The sequence below is a fragment of the Tripterygium wilfordii genome, chromosome 4 (assembly GCF_013401445.1).
Source record: "Tripterygium wilfordii isolate XIE 37 chromosome 4, ASM1340144v1, whole genome shotgun sequence".
Classification (NCBI taxonomy): domain Eukaryota; kingdom Viridiplantae; phylum Streptophyta; class Magnoliopsida; order Celastrales; family Celastraceae; genus Tripterygium; species Tripterygium wilfordii.
Window position 1 is genome coordinate 15,997,087 of NC_052235.1, and position 21,623 is coordinate 16,018,709.

A 21,623-nucleotide genomic window follows, 5' to 3' on the forward strand; every position below is an offset into this window, starting at 1 on the left:
CGTCTTCTGTGGCTCTTTTTTTCTTTGAATTTCAATGCGAGGATATATGAAAAAAGTAGAATTATTTCACAAGGTAAACTGTAGATTCTTCAGAGCTAGATTTTGTACATATTACTCTTCCGATGGATCATAAATTTCATTGTTCTTTTTGTACCTTTCCTGTAGACTTGGCCCATTCTATAGTTGATCTTGCCAATGAATCCATGGGGTCAATACATTTTTTGAGAAGAGGATCGTCCAGAGGCAGCAGACCCTGCATTTCATCAGAGCAAATAATCACAGTGTTCACAGCCCTCACCAATAGAACCTGCACTGCTATTCTCAAAAGATTTCGGGCTCCTTCCATGTCCCTTCTATTTTTCGCTTCAATTGCAGGGTTCAGAATGTGCTCCATGGTTCCCTTGTCTGGCAAAACTACTTCAAAGCCCTACACATATTTGTTTACCAAACAGTTTATAATTTTAACTGAAAAAAAAAAATGATCATTAACCACTAAGCAGCATCATGTTTGGTGCACTGGATTGCCAATTTTTTTCCTGCATCAATCTGCATAACAGATCATATAACCTGCAGCAAGACACAATAAACTTCTAAGAGACTGGTGAAATAGGATACCTGACTCTGCAGTTTCTCCTGATAGAAACCAGCAGCTAAAGTTGCATCTGCCGCGAGCAACCCTATACGAACATCACTCCCAGCTTCAAGTGGCTTTAACTTTGCTTCTTTGAGTTCCCTGGCAACACAATCACCAACATGAAAGAAAGGTACCGAACAGCCCTCGGATACCTTACCGTGCCAGGCATGTGATATATGGCATGGCATAACAATGCAACGAGCTCCGGACTGCTCAAGAAATCTCCTTTTATGCAGCAAATTCTCGACAATCAATCCGTGGTTTAATCCAACTAGAGCAGCCTTGCCATTGAGAAATTGAAATGAACTATGACTATGAGGTGAAATCTCCTTGTGTAACACCGGATCACTGCAGACAGTAAAAGGGAGGCTTTCTTTGTCATCTCTTGAGCTCCACCAAACAAGCTTTTCCAGGAACACAAGAGTGGACCACACAGATACTCCTCCTATGATGCCAACTGTATTTGCTTGTTTTAGGGGAGAAAAAGGGGCCTGACATCTTTTCAGAGATCTAACTGAACCCAAATTCTTCTTGGATTTAGAGAAGTTGTCACTCTCATCAGTTTGTACAAGAACTGAAGATATGTGAACAGCTCCGGGTGGATTTGGTCTTCTCCTGTAAGGACTCATTTTCCTGTTTGCATTTCCAAGAACAGCTGGTGGGCAATTTAGTGCATGGAAGGACACAGTCATGCCTCCATCCAACATCCCTGAAAGCTGGTGATTCTGTAAGTGAATCCCGCTGGTTTAACAATTCTCACCTGCCCATCTGAAGAAAAGAAAAGCTAGGTCAGTTTCACAAGCAATTCTCGGTCACCACTACTACAAGCTGTGTCCATATCACAAGATCTAAAACCTTACCTGAAACTTAGAACTTGCTTTGTTGCATAACAACTAAGAGGCCAAAACCCAGATGTGCTATTCTAAGCAAGAAACAAAAAGGAGTCGACATCAAAAACAAGATCTTTTTTCATTTAAGATCCTGTAGAATCCTCAAAGGCATATAAGGACATGATCGTCCACTTTGGTTTGGGGATTGAATGACCAATCATGAAAGTTGGAAGGAATCTGCATTATTGTCATCCTTACCAACAATTGGTTCTGCTGCTGCATGATTATCTATCATTTAAAAAGCTGATAAGTTTTAAAAAAAAAATACAGGAATTAGTGAAATGTTACCATTTACCCATATGAAGACAAACATCTGATTTCTGGGCCATAATCATTTTAATTATCCTTTACTGACAAATATGACAAGTATGGCACCCATGGCAGTACTAGATAGAAAATATTCCCCTAACAGCAGCAGTACTTCAAGAAGGAAAAAAAAGACAAAGAGGACTGCTGTCAAATTTATAGGCCATTGATCTTGTCAATTTCTCATGACAGTGAATAACTCAACTATTTATTTTGAAAAGAAAGAAAATTGGAAATTCTGGACTGACTGCTACTGTCACCGTCAATGGTGCTGAAATTCCTTCATGGCAACAATGATAATCCAGGGTACATATCAATTTTAGCCAAAGAAGTGGCTAGCTAATGCAGACAATCAAAGTTTATGGTCAATAAACTATCACAAATCAGGAGATAGCAAGCCTTATCATCACTTGATGTGAATACTGTGTGGCTAGCTTACTTGTGCAATTACTCTACTGAGTGCTGTCTTGAAAGAAACGTACGTTTTTGATCAATAATTTAGTGAAGTTGACACAACTTACTGTGTGTCCACTCGTAAGATTTCTAATTGCCTCTAGTGGATCTCTCTTATGGGATGAAAATGATGTTTTCAAGCTCTTGATGATCAATATTAACATAAATTAATCACGTAAGTGGCCTAGCGTTGAAAAATGACCTTCTCTTGTGCCATAGATGCACATTTACAAACTGCTGTCTCCATTACCACCTAATCTTGAGCTTTTTGATTTGTCTTTTGCAATAATTTGACCAAAGAAAGGTGTCATACATACCATAGTATAGTAAGACTAATCAAAATACAAACTCAGCTATCAATACAAAAATATCTTTGTCACAGGTTTGGGGAGGGGGAAGAAAAATACACATACACACAGCAAGTTTAGTCAATTGTGCAACAGAAATCGTACTCGCAAAAATGCATATGAACATATTCAGTCGATACAGACAACCGTATAGAAAGATCGGTTGCATGTATTCTACTACCACTATACTGCCCTACAGGATGCATGTTAGGACTTAGGACAGTCAGTCACATTGAGATATCTATCAAACTCTTCTGGTTGTGTAATACATTTGAGCTATTTATGCTGAAGCCTAATTAGGACAGGAACCGTATGCTAGTTAGATTAAGGTGACAGACAGATGGGTGGTAAGTTCCCTTCAACCAAGATGATTTTTCTTCACTAAAACAAGTTTCCAAAACCTTCTCCGTTCTTATTACTAAGCTCTCTCTCTCTATATATATGCACAAGTGACAGACATCTTTTTCTGTGTGAACTTACAGAACAGGAATAGCGAAAGCAAAGCAGGAATGAATCAGGGGATGCGGTATGTGAGCCTTGTGTTTAGGCCCAATTACAATGGGTCTTGGAGTTTAGGCCCATGGTAATTGGACCCACCAGAACCAAAACCAGAAATACTACTGTTAACGAGAACGTATAAGCTACGCGCCAAGTCCCACCCCCGCGGCCCACCCCACCAATTATTTCAAATTTTAAAAACCAAAAATAAATAATTAAATATAATAAGCTCAGCGAAGCATCCGCGTCAGCTCAAGCCTATGTAAGTATAACATATATATAGTACACACGAGACCAGACCTAGACGAGCTCAGCTGCTCCCTCTCCCTCTCCCTCTCCCTCTCTAGGAACTTTCACTCTTTAATCCGAAGATAATTGCCGAGTCGAAACGATTACGACGACCGACTTTTCGCGTTGAGGGAGAGATTTCTATTCTTCCGTAGACTGACTTCCGGTAAAATCTTCCTTTGATTTTCTAGTTTTTACCCGATTATGGCTGGATCTGAGACTCATCTTTCTGTAGGGCTGTCCTGCTTGCACCGATTGGGTTTCTTCGGTGTTGGCAGATTTATTTTGGGTTTCTGTTTGATCTTGATATTCAGGTTGATGCTTGAAATAGTTTCAGGATGAACTTTTTTTGAGGGAATAAATTGGGCCTTCTGAGCTGGTGCTTCTCTCGTTTTCTCATGGTTCTTCCTGTTTAATTTTCTGTTTTCCTAATGAAACTTCAAATTCTCTAAATTTTTATCTGAATGGGGCTTCTTGATTTGCTTTTGTGTTTGCTCTTTTGGAAATGGGTATTACTAGCTTTTGGTGTTTTGGTGAGTTAGAGATGCTCGGATTGCATGTATGAATCAGTTGGCATAAGACTTGGAGTTAATGTCTTAGCTGAGTTAGTATTTCCGTGTCCTAAACACTCTGATATTACTGGACTCTTCTTTCTAGGAAGTAGGAATTTTTCTTTTATAATTATTATTCCTGTAACCCCAAAAGTCTAAAACACATCCTGGTAAAGTATAGATCGCAATATATATTGCACAATCAGTCCTTTGCGTGGTGTACTGAGATGTTAAACTTAATACATATATTAATGCAAGAGGGTTATTTTGTAGTGGTTGAACATCAGATGGTGGTCTTGTATAACATGCTTATGCAATGCCATAGTATTTTAATAGTGGTTGTGCTAGGGTGAGTGTTGGCATGTTGTCACAGTTGCTTCTCTGCAATGTGGGTGTCATAGTCAAACCATTGAAACAACTTGAGCTCACTGTGGCGGTAATGCTGTGCATGTCTTCTTTTTCCAGACACCTGCCACTATTGCATAAGCTTTCTGTTTATTTTTTCTTTTTCTCCTCTCCCAATACACTGCCATTTATTTGTATCGGGTGCTGCTATTTGAGGTGGATGCTATGAAGTTGGTTTGTTTTCGCAACTCATTTTTCCATGCACTAAAATCTTATCATGCTGCATCACGAAGTGTATTTCTTTGAATGTACTATATGGCAACCGAAAGTGTATTTGAAACAATAGATACTGCCTCATGTAATAGTTAATTTATGAAGGAATTGTTCACTAGTCTTTTATACAATAGAATATTTCAGCAGATTGGTTAATGGTTATGCTTTAGAGCCTGTTTACTGTCAACAACTTTTCAATAAGTCTGTTCATATCTGAGAGTTACAAGACTACTTGATATCTTATTGTTAGTTTTTTAACCCCTTTTTGTACTATTAGACCCTTGAAGTGTTCTATTTAAATCAACTTGTCCTGATGTAAATCCAACAATTAAGTTTTTGAAGTATGTTTCTGACTAATTTCTTATTTTGACTTGATTTCTCCTGGATGCAATGTTCTTCAGTTGCCTAGTGGAAGCGTCAAAGTACTCTTTTTGTGTTTGATTTTGATATATAAACATGCCAAAGGAGAGAAGAGACCGTTCTGTGTCTTTTGATAGATTCCGGACCTCTTATCCGTGTAGTTCTAGTCATGCTGGACGATCTTCGGCCCAAATCCCTCTAGAAACTGAAGAGAATTTCAAGGAATGGGAAGAAGCTAGGTGCCCTGTCTGCATGGAGCATCCTCACAATGCAGTTTTACTTATATGTTCTTCCCATGAGAAAGGCTGCCGCCCTTACATGTGCGACACCAGTTATCGCCACTCCAACTGTCTTGATCAGTTTCACAAGTCATTTGCAGAAAGCTCATCCACAACAGCATTACCAGAAGAAACTCAGCTCCCAACCGTCAATTTATCTGAAGTTGTACCTTTAGAGGCCTCAACTACTGATTTGCAGCAAGAAGAAAGAAGTGAGGGAGTGTCTTTGACCACTCCTACTACTGCTTTTGAGAGCAAGACGCAAACAAAGCTAGTATGTCCCCTTTGTCGTGGGGAGATCAAAGATTTTATTGTCGTGGACCCTGCTCGACGTTTCATGAACGCAAAGTCTAGAAGCTGTGCCTGTGAGACATGTGATTTTAGTGGTAGCTATACAGATCTCAGGAAGCATGCAAGGCTTGAGCATCCCCTTGTGCGACCATCTGAAGCTGACCCGGAACGGCAACGTAGTTGGAGGAGGATGGAGCGGCAGAGGGACCTTGAGGACTTGCTAAGCACTCTACAATCTTCATTTGGTGAGGAGAGGAGTGATGACAGCATTTTGCCCATTGGTGATGGGGGTTGGCTTACTGTCTACTTGCTTATTCGTGTTTTTCGACCTGGGTCCAGTACGAGGAGCAGCAGCTGGTCTGGTAGCTCAAGAACCAGAGCGCAACTGAGTATTAGAAGGAGATCTACCCGACTATGGGGAGAGAGCTATGATGGGGAAACCGTATCTTCTTCCCGAGATGAGGACAATGAGTCTTCTGATGGGGGCTCAGGCCCTAGGAGGCGCAGTGAGCGTATCCGACAACGACGGACAATGCCAGACCAGCCATGATGTTATACATGGGTTGTGTTCCATTGATTGTGGTTTTAATTTTTTCAACTGTAGGTCCTACTAGCCACTTGTCTATGACATGCTCTTGTAAGGCTTGTCTGAAAGGCTTAACTTGTTTTGATCTGTATTTCAGGTGGAACAGGAGTGGGAAGTTATGTTGCTGGAGCATTGGAGTCCGGTCTACTTGAAGTCAGACAATTGTGCATGGAATTGATGGCATGTGATCATAGAAGTAAACTTGGAAGAGAATCAATTTATACATCCTTTAAAAAAGGGACAGCTTGTCCCTTCCATCTTTCGTTGTGTTAAAAAAAAAGTACTTACTGTTTCTAAAACTACTTTTGTGGTGGAAGAAGTATTAATATGGTTCTTATTTGGAAGATTGGTGCGCTTAAAAATGAGTTGAGGTTGTTGCCCGAGTAGTAGTTGCATTTGCTTCCAGGGCCATGAGAGCTCGTTCCAGTGGGAATGCTTTGTAGGGGTTGACGAAGGTTTTATGGGTGTAAAATTGTGAACTCTTGTTTATTTCTTCACTAAATGACACAGATTCTTTTCCAAAAGCAAGTGAGTTCCCTTCTTATTACATATATCTACAAATTGAGCTTTGTATAATTGTCAAGTGACAGTGGTCTCGAAGAATCATCTATTTTTCTCTTTGTTGATTCTTGTAATTTGAACTAGCCGAGTCAACACAGGCTGGCCGAGTTTCCTTAAATCATTGGAAAAATTAAATAAGTTGCCAATAATTGCTTCGCAAGAGTCTCGATCGAAGTCGAAGCATGCCGCATTGCCGCCCGCCTGGTTGGTCGTCTTTCTAAAAAATATTATTTGCCTCTTTTGAAAAAAAAAAAACATTAAATTTTTTTGTTAGAGGAAAAAATTCGCCTTCTTTTCCATGAAGGTTTTTCCTTCTCTACCTTTTTCCCCCGACCCTTTCTCTGTCTTTTCCTGGTTGCGACATGGATATCTGAGAGGCACTTACCCTCATATGAACTAGAAGAGGAACCATTTTCTGGGTTTAAAATTTCTTGGGGAATTTGGTGCAAACTTTACCGGGAAAATTGGGGTGCCCGGGAGCATGTCAAATTCAAGCACGAAGTATGAAAATATTGAAAATAGTAGCGACACCCAGGTGGTTTTGAATGTGTACGATCTTACCCCTATCAACAATTACACGTATTGGTTCGGTCTTGGGATTTATCACTCGGGCATTGAAGGTTCGCCGTCTCTAATTTTGCTTTATTTTACCGTCTTTATTGTTTCTGTTTTGGTGATCTTGGTGGTGGTCGATTTCTTTTTGTGATTAAATCGTCTGTGGATTTTCTGGGATTTGTTTTTCCTTAAAAAGAGAGTTGTGAGGTGTTTTGGGGTTGTAATCATGCATTTTGTATAGGGATTTAATATTGAGCACGCTTTCCTTTTCTTTTTCGTTTTTCGTTTTTCGTTTTTCGTTTTTCGTTTTCTTTTAACTTATATGCATATGCAAATGGAGGTAGAATTTGGATACATAGCTGGGATTTAACAATAGATCTTCATTTTAACAATATTATCTCTTATCCTCCATGTGGGTATTAATGTTTGCCTAATGAGATAGTACTGGTATAATTATTCTCAGCTCATTCTTATGATTTTTGATGAAACATTGGAAATTGGAGTTATCTTTTGATCACGCTGAAGTTTATGTGAAATTTTTTTGTGCTGCTTAGTATTTATCATTTGTTTCATCACGTTGACGCAATTACCATCAAGTGAAGCAAGAGATTTCATTTTCTTGTGATGCACATAAGAATGTTGTTGCTAGTGGCACTTGTTTCAATAGCTACTCCTCTAAAATGAAGTAGGGCAATTGTATTGGTTCCTTCCAAAGATCACAGTTTTAAGGGTATGAAATATATTGTACCTCATTTTAAGTAGATTTATTTTGTTGTTGTATGCTCAAACAATACCTCTTCAATATTCGGGCATTTTAAATGATGAGGCAGTGTATGTAACCTGTGAATCGACTCCAAGATTTTGGTTGTTTTTCTCTGCTTTGTGATTGAAAGGAAACCAAGTAAAGGCTTCAAATTTTTTTGTCCACTTTTAACTTTATTGGTACGAACAGCAAAAGTTGCATTCCCCTGAATGCCCTGAAAGCAACTTTTAATATGTGCCTTGTTGATAGAGTTGAGCTTTGTAATTCCGACAGTGGGTGAAATTTAATGGAATTAATTTTTTTCAATGAGAGGACACTAAATTTGCGATAAGAGGACCGAATATCCAACCTGTATCTGTTATCCCAATAGATGGGATAATAGAAATTTTAGAAACTTAAAATCTTCACTTTGAAAAAATTTATATTGTTGATTTAGCGCCCTTGGTTCTTGGCTCCTAATGCGGCTCATAAGATCCTAGAATACATTCCATTCAAAAAAAAGATCCTTTAATACATTAATTTGCATCTCTTTGATGACATCTCACACCTAGGGGTGTAAACAACCTGATTTGTGAACAAGTTCGATAATGGCTTGTTTGTTTTTGACCTGTAAGGTATATGAACAAACTTGAACAGGCTGATACGTTTGGTGAACACTTGTCAATGAACCCGACAAGGACTTGTTTATGTTTGACCTGTAAGGTATATGAGCAAACTCGAACAAGATTCTCATGCTTGTTAATATAAAATGTAGCTTTAGTAAAGGTAAGCTTGGCTTGTTTTTGTTTATGACCACACTCATTTGGCGTTAATTAAAATTTTTTTGTGTTTTTCGTGGATATGCTTACTTCGCATGTTTTTCATTGATATGCTTAACAATGCTAAAAGCTTAGCTTGTTTATGTTTATGAATTTTGAATACGCACATTTGTTATGTCATTTAAAATAAGGATAAGAATAAGCATATTTATCCTTCTTCTAGAGTGGGGCATGTTTATGAACACTAAATGACTATGGATTGAGGCATGTGATCCATTGTCTTTAGCCATATTTGTCGCACATGCGCATGTATGTTAGTGATGGGATGGTTTTCCATAACTGGTATGTTAATTTACTCCTCTCTTCAGTTTCATTTTCAGCCTTCCTTAATTAAAACCACTTATTTAATGTGTATACATAGTTCACGGAAAGGAGTACGGATTTGGTGCCCATGACTTCCCAGTTAGTGGGGTTTTTGAAGTGGAACCAAGGAGCTGCCCAGGATTTATTTATCGATGTTCCATAACATTGGGCCGCATAAATATGTCTCCCTCTGAATTCCGAATGTTTATCGAAAATACAGCTTCTGAGTATCATGGAGATACTTATCACCTTATCTCCAAGAATTGTAACCATTTTACAGATGACATCTCATTGAGATTGACGGAAAGACGTGTTCCTGGTTGGGTGAATCGTCTTGCTCGGCTAGGTAATCAGTTTTCTTATCATTTATGAAATCACTCTACTGTTTATTTATCTTTTGGTTTTTTCATATTGTTATCAGAACATGGCAGTCAAATTATTTGCTGCACTTAAAAAGTTGACGTCCTTAGCTTCATTGTCAACCCAGCTTTTTGAATCATTGTATTATCATGATGGGGCATTAATTTTCAGAAACTTTGTTCTGTCAATGTAGAATACAAATTTTATCCATTCTGGTTATTAGTTGACACGAAGCCAGTTGTCTTCTACTGTTCTACCTCAAATGGAATAAATCAAAGCACTAACCAGTTGTAAATTTGTTCAGCATTTGTGAGATCATAGATTAAGTACTTTTTTTATCAATTTTTCGAATCTCTTGGAACAGACGGGTTAGATCTCTCAGCACTGTTTGCTTATTTATCTATGCTATACTTCTCAATCTCCTCCATTGGTTGAGTAAAACGATGACAACAAGAACCAAGTTTCTTCCATTTCTAACTCGTATATTTTATACTTGTGCTTCTGGAAGTTACAAAACCATAAAATATGAAGATTTGTTCCTTGGCCAAAACTGCAGGGGGGTTGTGCAGTTGTCTGCTTCCTGAAAGCCTTCAAGTGACAACTGTTAAGCAGCTACCTGAATACTACGAGTGTACCGGTTAGAAATTTGTTTCTTGCATCCTTTCTCTTTCTAGCATTTACTCTGTCGGTAATTTAGCTGGTTCCACGTGTGTAACCGCTGTTCGCTTGTTTTGTGTCATGTCCAGAAGAGGATGGAAGCGAATCTCATGCTACCACAACACCTCGGCAGTCGACAGAAGTTGATACAGATCAAGAAAAGCACCTACTATCACCTTCATCTGGAGGAGGGGAAGTGTCTTTTGTTAAAGAGGCCCACAAGTGAAAACGAAAACGAAGCACCTACTCTCCCAACTGTTGTTTGGAATCTTTGTCATGGTTGATTGGAATTGAAATGCGCTTGCATATCAACATATGATTCTTTTGGGTGGGGACTTTGCTTGGAGTGCTTGCATGCATGAATCTCTATCTGATTGTTGTAACATACCCTGATTCTTTCTCATTTATTCTAATTTTCTTTTTGGCCTCCCCCATTTTCTTGCTTCATTGGCTGTATCCGGGGAATTGGGACATGGATGATCATGCCGTAATTTGATGTTTGATGGAAATGTATTATATTAAGCTTTTGGACGAGGGACATGTCAGTTTCCTAATGACTTGCAAAACTGGAATGGATACGTCCTAGTTTTCTCTGTTTCTTTTTTAACCTCAAACGCGCGGCTCTCGAATGTGTATTGTTAGTCCAAATACTTCTTTATTATGCTCAATTGCTCATTAACTGCAGTGTTTCACCATTTCTTTTCCCTCTTCAGCGTTATATTATCATATAACTAAACAGAAATGGCTCAAGAAAAAAGAGCAGCAGCAATCTTATTGCATATTAGGACACCAATGGAAATGTGTTTTAAACATAAGGTTCAACACACGGTCGAAGTACAAAGGACCAAATGGGTGTGAATAAAGCAATAGTGATCATATATAACAAACTTGAACCATTTTTTACCACTTCGAGGGCTTAAATCCACCAAACAATATCCCTTTCATGTAGAATGCATCTTATCAAGAAGAGCACCCTTCAATCCCCAGTTTTGAAGTTAACCAACCACAGACTTCATCCATCTCCTCAGGGCTTGTGTAGTGTCCAAGCCTGGATGGGATAAAAACAAACGGTCCACACAAATCGGTTTATCAAAAGAACTTTTATCATACAAGTTTAACAGCGAATCAAATCATTACATACCCATTGTATGCCTTGAAAGTCACATCCCGAAATCCAGCTGAGGTTAAAGCCTGAGAGGACTTCTCACAAAATTTGTAAGGAACAACATCATCAACTGAAACCAAGTATCAAATTCATTACTGGCACAGATCACAATTAACAATTCCAACAGCTATTGAAGTATTAGACAAATTATATCGTTTTTGCCAAGGCCGGCTCCTCCAGTTTGCAAAAAAAATAACATAGCTTTTGTTAAGACCAGTGGTCACAGGTTGTTAATTGTTTTATTACAAACCCAGAGGTCACATGTTCAAACTAGGAAAACAGCCTCCCCGCTTGTGGGGTAAGATATATACATCTGCCATTCCCTTACCGTATGTCCATCATGATGAGAGCCTCGTGCAAGGAAGTTGTTTACTTTTTACTTAACTAACTTATGTTAAGCCTGAGTAGCTATCCTAGATTAGGTCGAGTTCAAGCTATCTTAGTTGGCTTGCTATGACTAAGTTTCAGCCACAGGAGCTCCTCATGGCACAATGGTCAGAAGTATATGCTTAAGACTAAAGCCACTTAAAATCCTCCTAACTAGGAGAAAGTTCAGAGAAATTACATCACATGCTATGCTGAGATGATATGCGTACCTTTGCCATGGCACAGCAAAATGGGCAAGGATGCAGCACGCCTTGCTGCTTCTTCCACTCCTTGTATTTTGTTGTTCAAGGTCCTGAAGAAAAGTACAAGTCTTAGCTGAATGTAGCATACATAATTCAAGGGAAAAAACGAAAGAGAATGTAAGAAGCCAAACTTTGCACATGGAAGCCAGCCACTCAGCCCTACTACTGCACTTAAATTGGGAGGATATGGGTTTCCATCGCCATATTTTCCTGATGCAACACAGGTGGAAGAGTACAGGGAGGTTGCAGCCCCCATACTGAAGCCCCCAAGTCCAAGTTTAACTGTAAAAAAGGAAATAATAAAATCAAAGGGATTATGAATTGTAAACAGATCTGTTGTGTTCTCATTGAATCAGTATCCACTTACATCAAAAAATGGAAACAACAATTTATTAAAAAAGAAAAAAAAAACAGAAAAAGAATAAGAGTAAGTGAAACAGAGCCAATTCACAAACATATAATTGCACATGTGATGATGCAGATGCTATAAATAGAAGAGTTTCAAAACATTCGCACACCCCAATGGAGCGACATCACACCCACTACAGTGCCTGATATTTTAACATTAGGTTCACAAGAGGATACTGCCATAGAAATTTCCCAACACAATCACACATCATGAAGACATGCCTGCCCAACTATGATGCAAACAGTCACAACCTTCTGATTTTGATAATGGAGCTTATAATAGTACAAGGAGACTCCCACAAAGCTATGCTCTATTGTCTTGAAAAAATAAAGGGAAAACAGGGAAACCAAGGACCTGCTGATATCACGTGTAGATCAATCATGAGAATTAGGGGGGGGGGGGAACATATTTGAGAGAAGTCTAGCACAGAGTTTGCTGAAAATAGTATGACAGGCCAAATCCGCTCAAAACAAGCATCTATACAAATGATTGAAGCACTCAAGTCCCCTCCGATTACAAAGAAACATAAAATTTCTTTTTCCTGAGAGATTAAAACCAAGTGCCCCATCTTTGGCTCGTACTTGAGCTAGGATTCCATGGATTGCAAAGAAAAGCCAATTGCAACAGAAAATTTGCAACTCATAAGAGATAAGAATCAGAATAACTATTTTAAAAAAGTAGTTGCCTACTTGCCTTCTCATTATTTCCCAAGCTATCAAATATACGATTAGTGTTACAAAATTTTCAAGTTAATAACAATTGCAATTATAGAGCATTGACAACAAGTCAACAATAAACTACTTTCAAATAATTGCATCACCAAATATTGAACAGCTGAAAAGAATCATACTATCGGCTGGCTCAGTCGACAGCAGATTTGCAACATGCGCAGCAGCAGCATCCAGGCCCTCTAAATCGTCAGGAGCATCTTCTGAAAGGTCTCCAACATCAAACCCTGGTTTTATCCACATTAGCCTTTTTCAGTTGATTTTGATGAACAACAAAGACATCAGTTGAAATTCAAAGCATAGCTTCACTAATTCACACAAGTGAAATTCTGATTGAATTATTGAAGAAGACACCACATTATATTCCCTATGTCTTAGAGGAAATTCTAAACGATACCAAAATTTTAAAAAACATCATGTGCAACTTTTTTAAAACAGGGGTAGCTTTTTCATTTTGATTTAAGATCAAAGTAACAGGCTAACATATGACCCAATGTTAGAGTTGCAGGGGTGCAACCTGGAGGTCACAACTTCAATTCCTGGAAACAGTCTCTCCACATATTATATAGATACGTACATCCTGCATGTCCCGCCCCACCAACTACGGGAGCCTTGTATACAGGAGTTGCTTACTTTTTTATTTCAGATCAAAGTAGAATTCCTAGAGTTTCCTTCGCTACAATACTTACAAGCCGTTGATGGAAAGCCACCAAAAATAGCTACTGGCTGGGTTGGAGCAGTCGGACAAATCCACTTAATCTGCATTACATTTTAACGTCCATAATAAATGATACTCACAAAAGATGAGTTATCAAAATACCAAATTTAAAGTTACTCAAGCAAGGACTAATGATTATTTGAACATATATATACTCACATTTGGTAGAGGAAGGGTCTCCAAGAGCTGGGACCAGCTGCCAAAGAAAAGATCGGAGAGTAAGAATTCAAGGAAGATATTAGCAATTAAAGAATTGCGTCTGCAAGTAGATATTTAGATCTTTTCTTAGTTCTCTATACTGTTCTTGTTGGCACCATGAGGGTTTTGAGGCAGTTTGAAGATATTCAAGCCTTCTATAAGCTTCAAGGGTGTAAAAATATGAGGGTGATGGATAGACATCCAAGAGGGTGATAGGTAGACATCCTAGAACAAACACTCAACAGTACTGAATGTCGATTTCTGGAGAGGGGAGGGAGTGGATATCCTATCTAGTTCCCTCTGCCAACACTAGTGCCCCTTTAGTTCTTAAAGCGAGCTCTATGCACCAAGTGTAATAATATTCACCTCGACAATGAGAAGCAGGATAAGTCAACAAGATAAACATGATTATATTCGTACACAAAAGCAATAGGAAGTTGATAGTACCTTGCACCATTATCACCCAGACCATGTAGCCAAACAACAGTGGCTTGATGTTTACCTTTGGGCTTAACCACATAGGTCCTTCCAAACTGCAATGCCCTTCTAACAGTTTTACCACCTGAACATAATATTGCAATAAATTTAAATGAGTAACAATGAGCAAAAAGGAAAAGTTACTTTTATGTGTTCAAACAAACCGCCCAGTATGGGTTATTTTAACCTTCAAAGTAACAAAGTCAGGAGTTGAGAAGAACAAGAATATCAAAAAGGCACATGTTATTGTACGGAGCAGCTATAGTTAGTTGCTTCTGTTTTTTATCCATATAGAAGCCTAGAAGGGGGGAAAAAAGGAACAAGCTAACCAGAACTCATGGAAGGGCCAGTGAAGCTCATATTGACCCCCAACAGAAGAGTACTAGCCAGACTGCCAATTCGAGTGACCGGGAGAAGCTTAGAATCTGCAACACGGCCAAAACTTAACCTCACCATCTAACCAACAACAATTCTTAAAATAGAGAATACCATATCCTTATCCATTCAAATTAAAATAGAGAAGGTGGAACATCATGGTAAATCAAGCCATCCCCAATTCTCACACACTATAGTTGCAACTAATTTTTTTTTAAAAAAAAAAAGAAATCATCTCCGTGATTTCACGTTCTAAAGAGTCACTGGCCAAAGATGACCGACAAAAGCAGTTTTCTGAATCTTGATAAAGAACAAAACCATCAAATAATCTAGACTAAAAGGAAAAATATACCCGATTGTCACACAATGTTGTTTCAGCTTATTGTACGTTTTTTCCAGAATCATTTCCTGGATTTCACACTCCTGAATTACAAACAAATAACGAACTAGGGCGAAGTTGACTGACAATAGCAGTTTCTTGATACAAAACGAGACCCATCAAATTATTCAAAATAAAACTGTAAGACTGATTCAATTTGAATCAAAATAAATCATACGAGAAACCCTCAATCAACACATCAAGACTGCAGCTTGATCAACAAAATTTTCCAAAACCACGCCGCACATCAATCGACAAAACAGAGTAGGAAAGAGTACTGGGGATTTGTAACATTACCCACCTGAAAGCTTGATATGAAGACTCACAAAGGCAGAGCAGCTCTGGTTTCGTCTCTAGGTCGGCGATGCCAAGGTTTCTTGGATATCTCCACGTTTTTTTTTTTTTTACTGTTGTCTTTTTTAAACTCCGTGTCTCAGCTTGCACGCGTGCCGAGCTCGGATAAATAAGAGAGGTTGCGGAAGGTCCACGGATGCTCTTCGCGAAACGCTACCCCAGCCACAGGTATATATATGGTATGAGTTTGGCAGTGTGTTGTTCAGTTGCAACACACCTTACAGCACCACAGTTTTTTATGACACGTCAAACAGTTTTTACGTTCGAACTCACCTTACAGCACCACAGCTTTTTACCTCACAGCACCTCACCACACCTCACAGCACTCCAAAATGCTTACAATATGTGTTGAATTATCCTACGTAATCAAATTAGATCAATTATTTTATTTTAGATTAATGTACAATGTAAACCTTAAGTGATTTTATATTAATATTATTAGTCATCTAATATAACCATAATTTAGATTAGGGTTGTGCACGGTCCGGTTAATCGGACCATCAAGATCAAACCATAACCAATCCGGAAAATACGGTTTTGTATTTTGTGAATCCAAAACCAATCCAAAACCAGTCAAAACCGTTGATTCGGTTAACCGCTTTATCCGGATCGGTTTCGGTTCGGTTACGGATTTATGGCAAGCAACTCACAAAGTTGTGAGTGTGAACAAGTAACTCTGCACTGCAGAACTACATTCTGCAACCTGCAACCTGGATCACAGGATCACAGATAAATACCACACCAATTCACCAAAAATGCCAACATCAAAAATCAGTAATCTACTAATCTTACAACAATTGCACATATAAATAATGAATTAAATTGATAATGCTTTTTATCCATCAGTATAAAACTATAAATTATAAAATTATAAATACTTAGTTACTTAGTTCAATAACAAAGCATGAGTGCATGACCATCAGACATAAGTGACCATCACTAGATTCACTATGGTCTTCCGCATTCAGTCATTCAAATCAACACTACAGCAACAGGTTAACATTCAGCAACACTACAGTAGTACAGTTCACTATCAACATTCAACACTACAATTCAGCACAATACAACAATAGTACAATACATATTACATCCATACATCCTGACTCCTACCAGGCTACCACAATACTATATAAGATAGTCATGGACATAGAGCCATAGAGTATGCCAAAATAACAAAATAACTAGTAAACAAGAGTAACATAAATCTGCTGCTGCCAAATAGTCAAAGACTGCCCGCTGCCTCCTTGTTTGCCAATGCCAAAGCCAAAGCCAAAGCCAAAGCCAAACTTAATCAGCCATGCGTGACCTATCAATATGCCATAAATGATGAATAGAGTAAGATAAATTGGAAATAAGTTGATTTTCTACAGCAAACAGATTAACAGAATAGGTGCAGGTGCAAACAGTCAAAAATATCAGATGCCAAATTGGCAAATTCCATATCAAAAGACATGTATTGAATATTATTACATTATTCATTTTGAAGCACTTACCTAGGTTGGTGAAGCTGTGGTGCCACTAGAAATGCCTCCAGAATTTTGCAATGCTTCCATTTCTACAAGTCCATAACATTTTAAAAAAGTCAGGAAGATAGAGACAACATTTTTCTAATTCACCACATTACATTTGAGTACAACATTATGAGATAAGAACAAACCTTTTTCTATTTGCTCGCACCATTCATATAATTCAATTGCATCTTCACTGGGTTCCTTGTAAAAGTTGAAAGGTTCACATCGGATCCAATCATTGCAACAAATGAGTGCCTCCACTGTTTTGGGAGTCAAACAAGCCCGAAAAGGATTCACAACTCGCTTCCCAGCACTAAATGCTGATTCTGAAGGCACACTTGACATCGGTGCAGCAAATATATCCCTAGCAATCTTGGATAAGATTGGATACCTTGGCTGGTTTTCTTTCCACCAATCCAATAAATTAAATCCAAGATTTTTAGGGTTCTCAGCTGCCTCCAATAAATACTTATCAACTTCATTTCTAATTTGAACCCCATCTCTCTCTTTTCTTCTTCTCATGAACATCTCCAAATTTGCATCTCCCTCCTCTTCATTTACATCCCCCTCATTATCATTAGTAGCCTCCATACTCCATTGAGCAACTCCCGGAGTATCCTTTTTATAATCTTCATACATGTTGAATAAGAGAGTTTTCACCCTAAACACCAACCCTTCAATCATTGTAGGTTCATCTTCCAAGAATTCAAATCCCCATTGGACTAGGTCCATTTTGTAACGAGGATCAAGGACTATCGCCAAAATCACAACTTGGTTGACATCTTTGATATTACCCCAATACTTGTCAAACTTTGCTTTCATTGAAGTTGCAACCTTCTTTAAGAATTCATCTTCACTTCTCATTGCTTTTTTCAATGCATCAGCCATCATATAAATCTCACGGAAAGGCACATTAGCTGTCACTGTCTTGTAGGAACTAAGCTTCAAAGTTGCATCATAGAATTTTTTTAGGAACTTGACAAAAGCCCTAGCATAAGACCAATCTGAGGCACTAGGAGGCATGAGTTTCCTCCTTACATCATCAACCCTTCTTCTCTTACTAAGCTGATTCTCATCATCATTATCATTACTATCAAAATAGCGCACATAATCGGTGGACTCCTCCTCCAATCTCTCAAATGCTCTTTGCACCTTCAACGCTGCCTCTAACATCAAATAAATTGAATTCCACCTAGTTTTGCACTCCAAAGGCATAAGACCTTTGCTATCAATTTTCTCCAATAATAAACATTGTCGAAACTTTTCCAACCTAGATGGAGAGGATCTTGTAAACTTACAAGCCTTGCGAATACTCTTAATTGAGCTATGCATTTCACTCAACCCATCTGAAACAATTAGATTGATGATATGTGCACAACACCTCATGTGTAAAAGATCCCCTTCAAATTGTAAAGTTTTCCAATGCCTCAATTGTCTTCCAACATACCTAATAGCACCGTCATTAGCCGATGCATTGTCAACTGTGATGGTGAACACTCTTTCTATACCCCAATCACTCAAACACTTCTCAATAAGTCTCCCAATGGCATCACCTTTGTGGTTGGTAATTTGACAAAAGTTCAGAATTCTTTTATGCAACTTCCAATCATCATCAATGAAATGGGCTGTTAGAGCCATATAATTGACGTTTTGAATGGAAGTCCACGTGTCAGTAGTAAGAGAGACTCTTTGGTTGTTGGCAGAGAGGATACTTTTGAAGGTAGCCTTACGATCTAGATAAACACTCCAAACTTTCCTAGCAACGGTCGAACGAGATGGTGGATCAAATCTAGGTTGGACCTCTTTCATAAATCGTTTAAACCCTATCCCTTCCACAAACCTAAATGGGAGCTCATCAATTATAACCATCTCCACACATGCTAGAGTACTCCTCTCCTGGCTAAATGAATGTGCAACTAGGTTACCTTTGCCCTCAAATGAAAGGGTTTTTTGGCTTTTGTCCTCTTTAATTGGAGAATTAGGACAATAATGAAGCAAATGAGTCCTCAAAGTTGAAGTCCCATTAACCATTGTGTTACATGCATAATCATGCTTACAATGCCTGCAAACTGCCCTTTTGCCCTTCCCCTTTACCACTGCTGTATCAAAATGATCCCATACAATAGATTTTTTCTTACCAGGATGTGGGGGTAGTTTCCCTGAAGCACCTTGTGTTTCTGCAACTTCTGATTGTGTTACCACTGGTTCAACACCTTCTATTGTTTCTGCTGTATCTCCAGATTGAGAAATTGGAGGGGATAGTGATTGGGAACTATTCCCCTCCACAATTGTCATCCTACAATACATATTACAAAATAAATTCCATCCATTATGATACAGATAATTACATATAAGAATAGGTTAAAAATTGAAGACCAAATAGGCAATTACATATAGTCATATACACACAATTATCGAAGACCAAATAGGCAATTACATATACACATAATTACATATACACACAATAATCGAAGACCAAAAAATCAAGAAGAATGAGAACCATACCTGTTCGTAAGAGATGGAAAGGCTATGTGGCTAGAAGCGGCGATCGTGCTTTAGAAAACCTTCAATCTTTTATTGCACAGGAGAACAAAAATCAAAGAAAACATGAGCTCAAATATAGAGATGCCAATAAACGAAAAGGAAGAAAAACAAGGGCACGTACCCTACCTGTTCACAAGAGATGGAAACTGGAAAGACGGCAAGCTAAGTGGCTGACTGGCTATGTCGCTGTGCTGTGCGAATAGAGACAGAGTAGCAGGAGCGACGATGGTGTGGACTAGTCCGGTGGCTTGGATAGCAAGAGTGGTGACGAACTTGTGCTATTGTGCACTGCGACGGCGTCTCGCAAAATACGACTGTAAACTTTCAAATGAACTGAAGTGCCCTAACTCTCAGTTTCTTGTTTTAGAATTTTTAATTACTTATTTTAAAAGTTTAATTTTAATGGTGGACAACTGGACATTGGAATAGATAGATATATCAATGGTAGATATTTATTCATATCATAATATTATATTGATATCATTCATGAAATATATTATATATAATTAAATATTAAATATAATTATATAAGTATACTACCGGTCCGGTCCGGTTAATCATGGTTTAAAAAATATGAATCCGTTGACCGGACCGATGTGTATCGGTTATTCTCGGTTAGAATAACCGTTTGACCAAAAAAAGTCAAAGACCGAAACCAAACCGGACCGACCGGTCCGGTTCCCGGTTTCGGTCCGGGTTTTGGGTTCAGTTGCACAGCCCTAATTTAGATACGTCAAACGCACCTCACAGCACCGCAGTTTTAAAAGTGATGTGTCAAATAGTTTTTTGCATTCCAACTCACCTCATAGCACCACAGTTTTATAACTCACAGCACCACACCACACCACACCTCACAACACCTCACAGCATTCCCAAACAAATATATGTAAGGGCGTTCCATTAAGTAAATAATGATAAATGTGCTCTGACAAACCTTGTTAAGGCCTTAAGATGTTTGCTTCAGCTTATCAAAAAAAGATGTTTGTTTCAGGAATGGTTGATTGTATGTTGTTTCCGCTGTGTTTTTTCTTATAGTTATAGCTAAGACTACTTGGATGCGGATCGTTATTTTAAATAACTCGGTGTGTCGTCTTTAAAATGTAAGACTACTTGGGTGTGGATCAGTATTTTAAATAATTCGATGTGTCATCTTTAAAATGTAAGTAGCATCAACATTCAATAACCTGCAATTTCTGCAAAGTTTGCACTTTGCAATAAGCATACCTGATCAAAGTATCAAAAACCCAAATGTAAGACCATAACTTAACTATTTAACTACAAATAATCAAATATGACTAATAACTTATCAACTTAAGCTAACTATAAATATTAAACATATATATATAATTAATAACGATGGATTTTAACTGATCAGTTTTGTATAAAATCCAAAGACTGACAAAACATTTGATTTTTTTATCTACAAAATTGATCGGTCGGTTTTTCTAACACATTAATAGTAAAACTGGTCAATCAGTCGATTCGGTTCTTTTAAGACACTCGTCGTGAGAGAATAAGGAAGGAAGAGTAGGGAGTACAAACCTCTTATTGTCAACATGAGTTTTCAATATAGAGTTAACTCCATACTTATGATGTAAAACTTGGGCCTCCATCCCATATGACGGTACGGTTTTGGGTTCAAGGAACCCAAAGTGGCTCTAAAAAAAAGATAAGATACAAAGTATTTGAAGCATATAATATAATAATAATTTTTAAAAAAGAAAGTTACAAAATATTTCATATCAATCTTAATCTTTTTAACGAATTTAGTTTTCTAATTGAAAATTTTTCAGAAAGTTCCAGTTATTTTTCGTTTTATAAATTTTTTTTTCGTCAACAGGAAGCAAGCTACTAGTGCTACTTGCAAAGGAACTGAACAGGTTAATAACCTGTTCAATTGTGCACCGTCAGATCTTGGGGAGCAAGATTTGACGGTGCCCCCTAATTTCATCTTTTTTTTAACCTTTTTAAAGTTTTTTTTTTCAAAAACCTGGATTAAACAACCATATCTGCATTTTC

The 21,623-nt window shown here is 38.1% G+C and overlaps 5 protein-coding genes across 11 annotated transcripts; 2 read left to right on the forward strand and 3 right to left on the reverse strand.

Annotated features, from left to right (window-relative positions):
- Positions 1 to 47: 47 nt before the first annotated feature.
- Positions 48 to 1,913, reverse strand: LOC119996630 (broad specificity amino-acid racemase RacX-like). 2 transcript variants are annotated; one of them, XM_038843332.1, is made up of 3 exons: positions 1,813 to 1,913; positions 616 to 1,402; positions 48 to 427 (listed from the first exon to the last, which is right to left on the reverse strand). In XM_038843332.1, the coding sequence occupies exons 2-3, from the start codon at positions 1,339 to 1,341 to the stop codon at positions 137 to 139; spliced, it is 1,017 nt and encodes a 338-aa protein (XP_038699260.1). In that variant the 5' UTR covers positions 1,342 to 1,402; positions 1,813 to 1,913; the 3' UTR covers positions 48 to 136. The 2 variants fall into 2 exon arrangements, with proteins under 2 accessions (XP_038699260.1, XP_038699259.1); XM_038843331.1 differs by lacking the exon at positions 1,813 to 1,913 and adding an exon at positions 1,495 to 1,730.
- Positions 1,914 to 3,423: 1,510 nt separating this feature from the next.
- LOC119997720 lies at positions 3,424 to 6,624 on the forward strand. Of its 3 annotated transcripts, none has more exons than XR_005468070.1 (3): positions 3,424 to 3,582; positions 4,987 to 6,114; positions 6,198 to 6,624. XR_005468070.1 is itself a non-coding variant. In XM_038844898.1 (3 exons), exon 2 carries the CDS (start codon positions 5,042 to 5,044, stop codon positions 6,062 to 6,064), a length of 1,023 nt encoding a protein of 340 aa, XP_038700826.1. In that variant the 5' UTR covers positions 3,424 to 3,582; positions 4,987 to 5,041; the 3' UTR covers positions 6,065 to 6,077; positions 6,210 to 6,624. The 3 variants fall into 3 exon arrangements, 2 of the variants coding, with proteins under 2 accessions (XP_038700826.1, XP_038700825.1); XM_038844898.1 differs by having other exon boundaries at positions 4,987 to 6,077; positions 6,210 to 6,624; XM_038844897.1 differs by having other exon boundaries at positions 4,987 to 6,076.
- Positions 6,625 to 6,863: 239 nt separating this feature from the next.
- Positions 6,864 to 10,710, forward strand: LOC119997722 (deSI-like protein At4g17486). 2 transcript variants are annotated; one of them, XM_038844903.1, is made up of 4 exons: positions 6,864 to 7,281; positions 9,159 to 9,446; positions 10,017 to 10,097; positions 10,210 to 10,710. In XM_038844903.1, the coding sequence occupies exons 1-4, from the start codon at positions 7,143 to 7,145 to the stop codon at positions 10,341 to 10,343; spliced, it is 642 nt and encodes a 213-aa protein (XP_038700831.1). In that variant the 5' UTR covers positions 6,864 to 7,142; the 3' UTR covers positions 10,344 to 10,710. The 2 variants fall into 2 exon arrangements, with proteins under 2 accessions (XP_038700831.1, XP_038700830.1); XM_038844902.1 differs by having other exon boundaries at positions 6,884 to 7,281; positions 10,207 to 10,710.
- A 149-nt stretch (positions 10,711 to 10,859) lies between these two features.
- Positions 10,860 to 15,656, reverse strand: LOC119997721 (acyl-protein thioesterase 2). 3 transcript variants are annotated; one of them, XM_038844900.1, is made up of 11 exons: positions 15,497 to 15,656; positions 14,771 to 14,866; positions 14,412 to 14,526; positions 13,926 to 13,962; positions 13,738 to 13,807; positions 13,171 to 13,275; positions 12,043 to 12,193; positions 11,879 to 11,961; positions 11,259 to 11,352; positions 11,065 to 11,165; positions 10,860 to 11,033 (listed from the first exon to the last, which is right to left on the reverse strand). In XM_038844900.1, exons 2-10 carry the CDS (start codon positions 14,799 to 14,801, stop codon positions 11,078 to 11,080), a joined length of 774 nt encoding a protein of 257 aa, XP_038700828.1. In that variant the 5' UTR covers positions 14,802 to 14,866; positions 15,497 to 15,656; the 3' UTR covers positions 10,860 to 11,033; positions 11,065 to 11,077. The 3 variants fall into 3 exon arrangements, with proteins under 3 accessions (XP_038700828.1, XP_038700827.1, XP_038700829.1); XM_038844899.1 differs by having other exon boundaries at positions 10,860 to 11,165; XM_038844901.1 differs by lacking the exon at positions 15,497 to 15,656 and adding an exon at positions 15,169 to 15,424 and having other exon boundaries at positions 10,860 to 11,165.
- Positions 15,657 to 17,042: 1,386 nt separating this feature from the next.
- Positions 17,043 to 19,355, reverse strand: LOC119997049 (zinc finger BED domain-containing protein RICESLEEPER 2-like). Its single transcript, XM_038843819.1, has 2 exons — positions 17,207 to 19,355; positions 17,043 to 17,104 (listed from the first exon to the last, which is right to left on the reverse strand). Exons 1-2 carry the CDS (start codon positions 19,353 to 19,355, stop codon positions 17,043 to 17,045), a joined length of 2,211 nt encoding a protein of 736 aa, XP_038699747.1.
- Between the last annotated feature and the right edge of the window lie 2,268 nt (positions 19,356 to 21,623).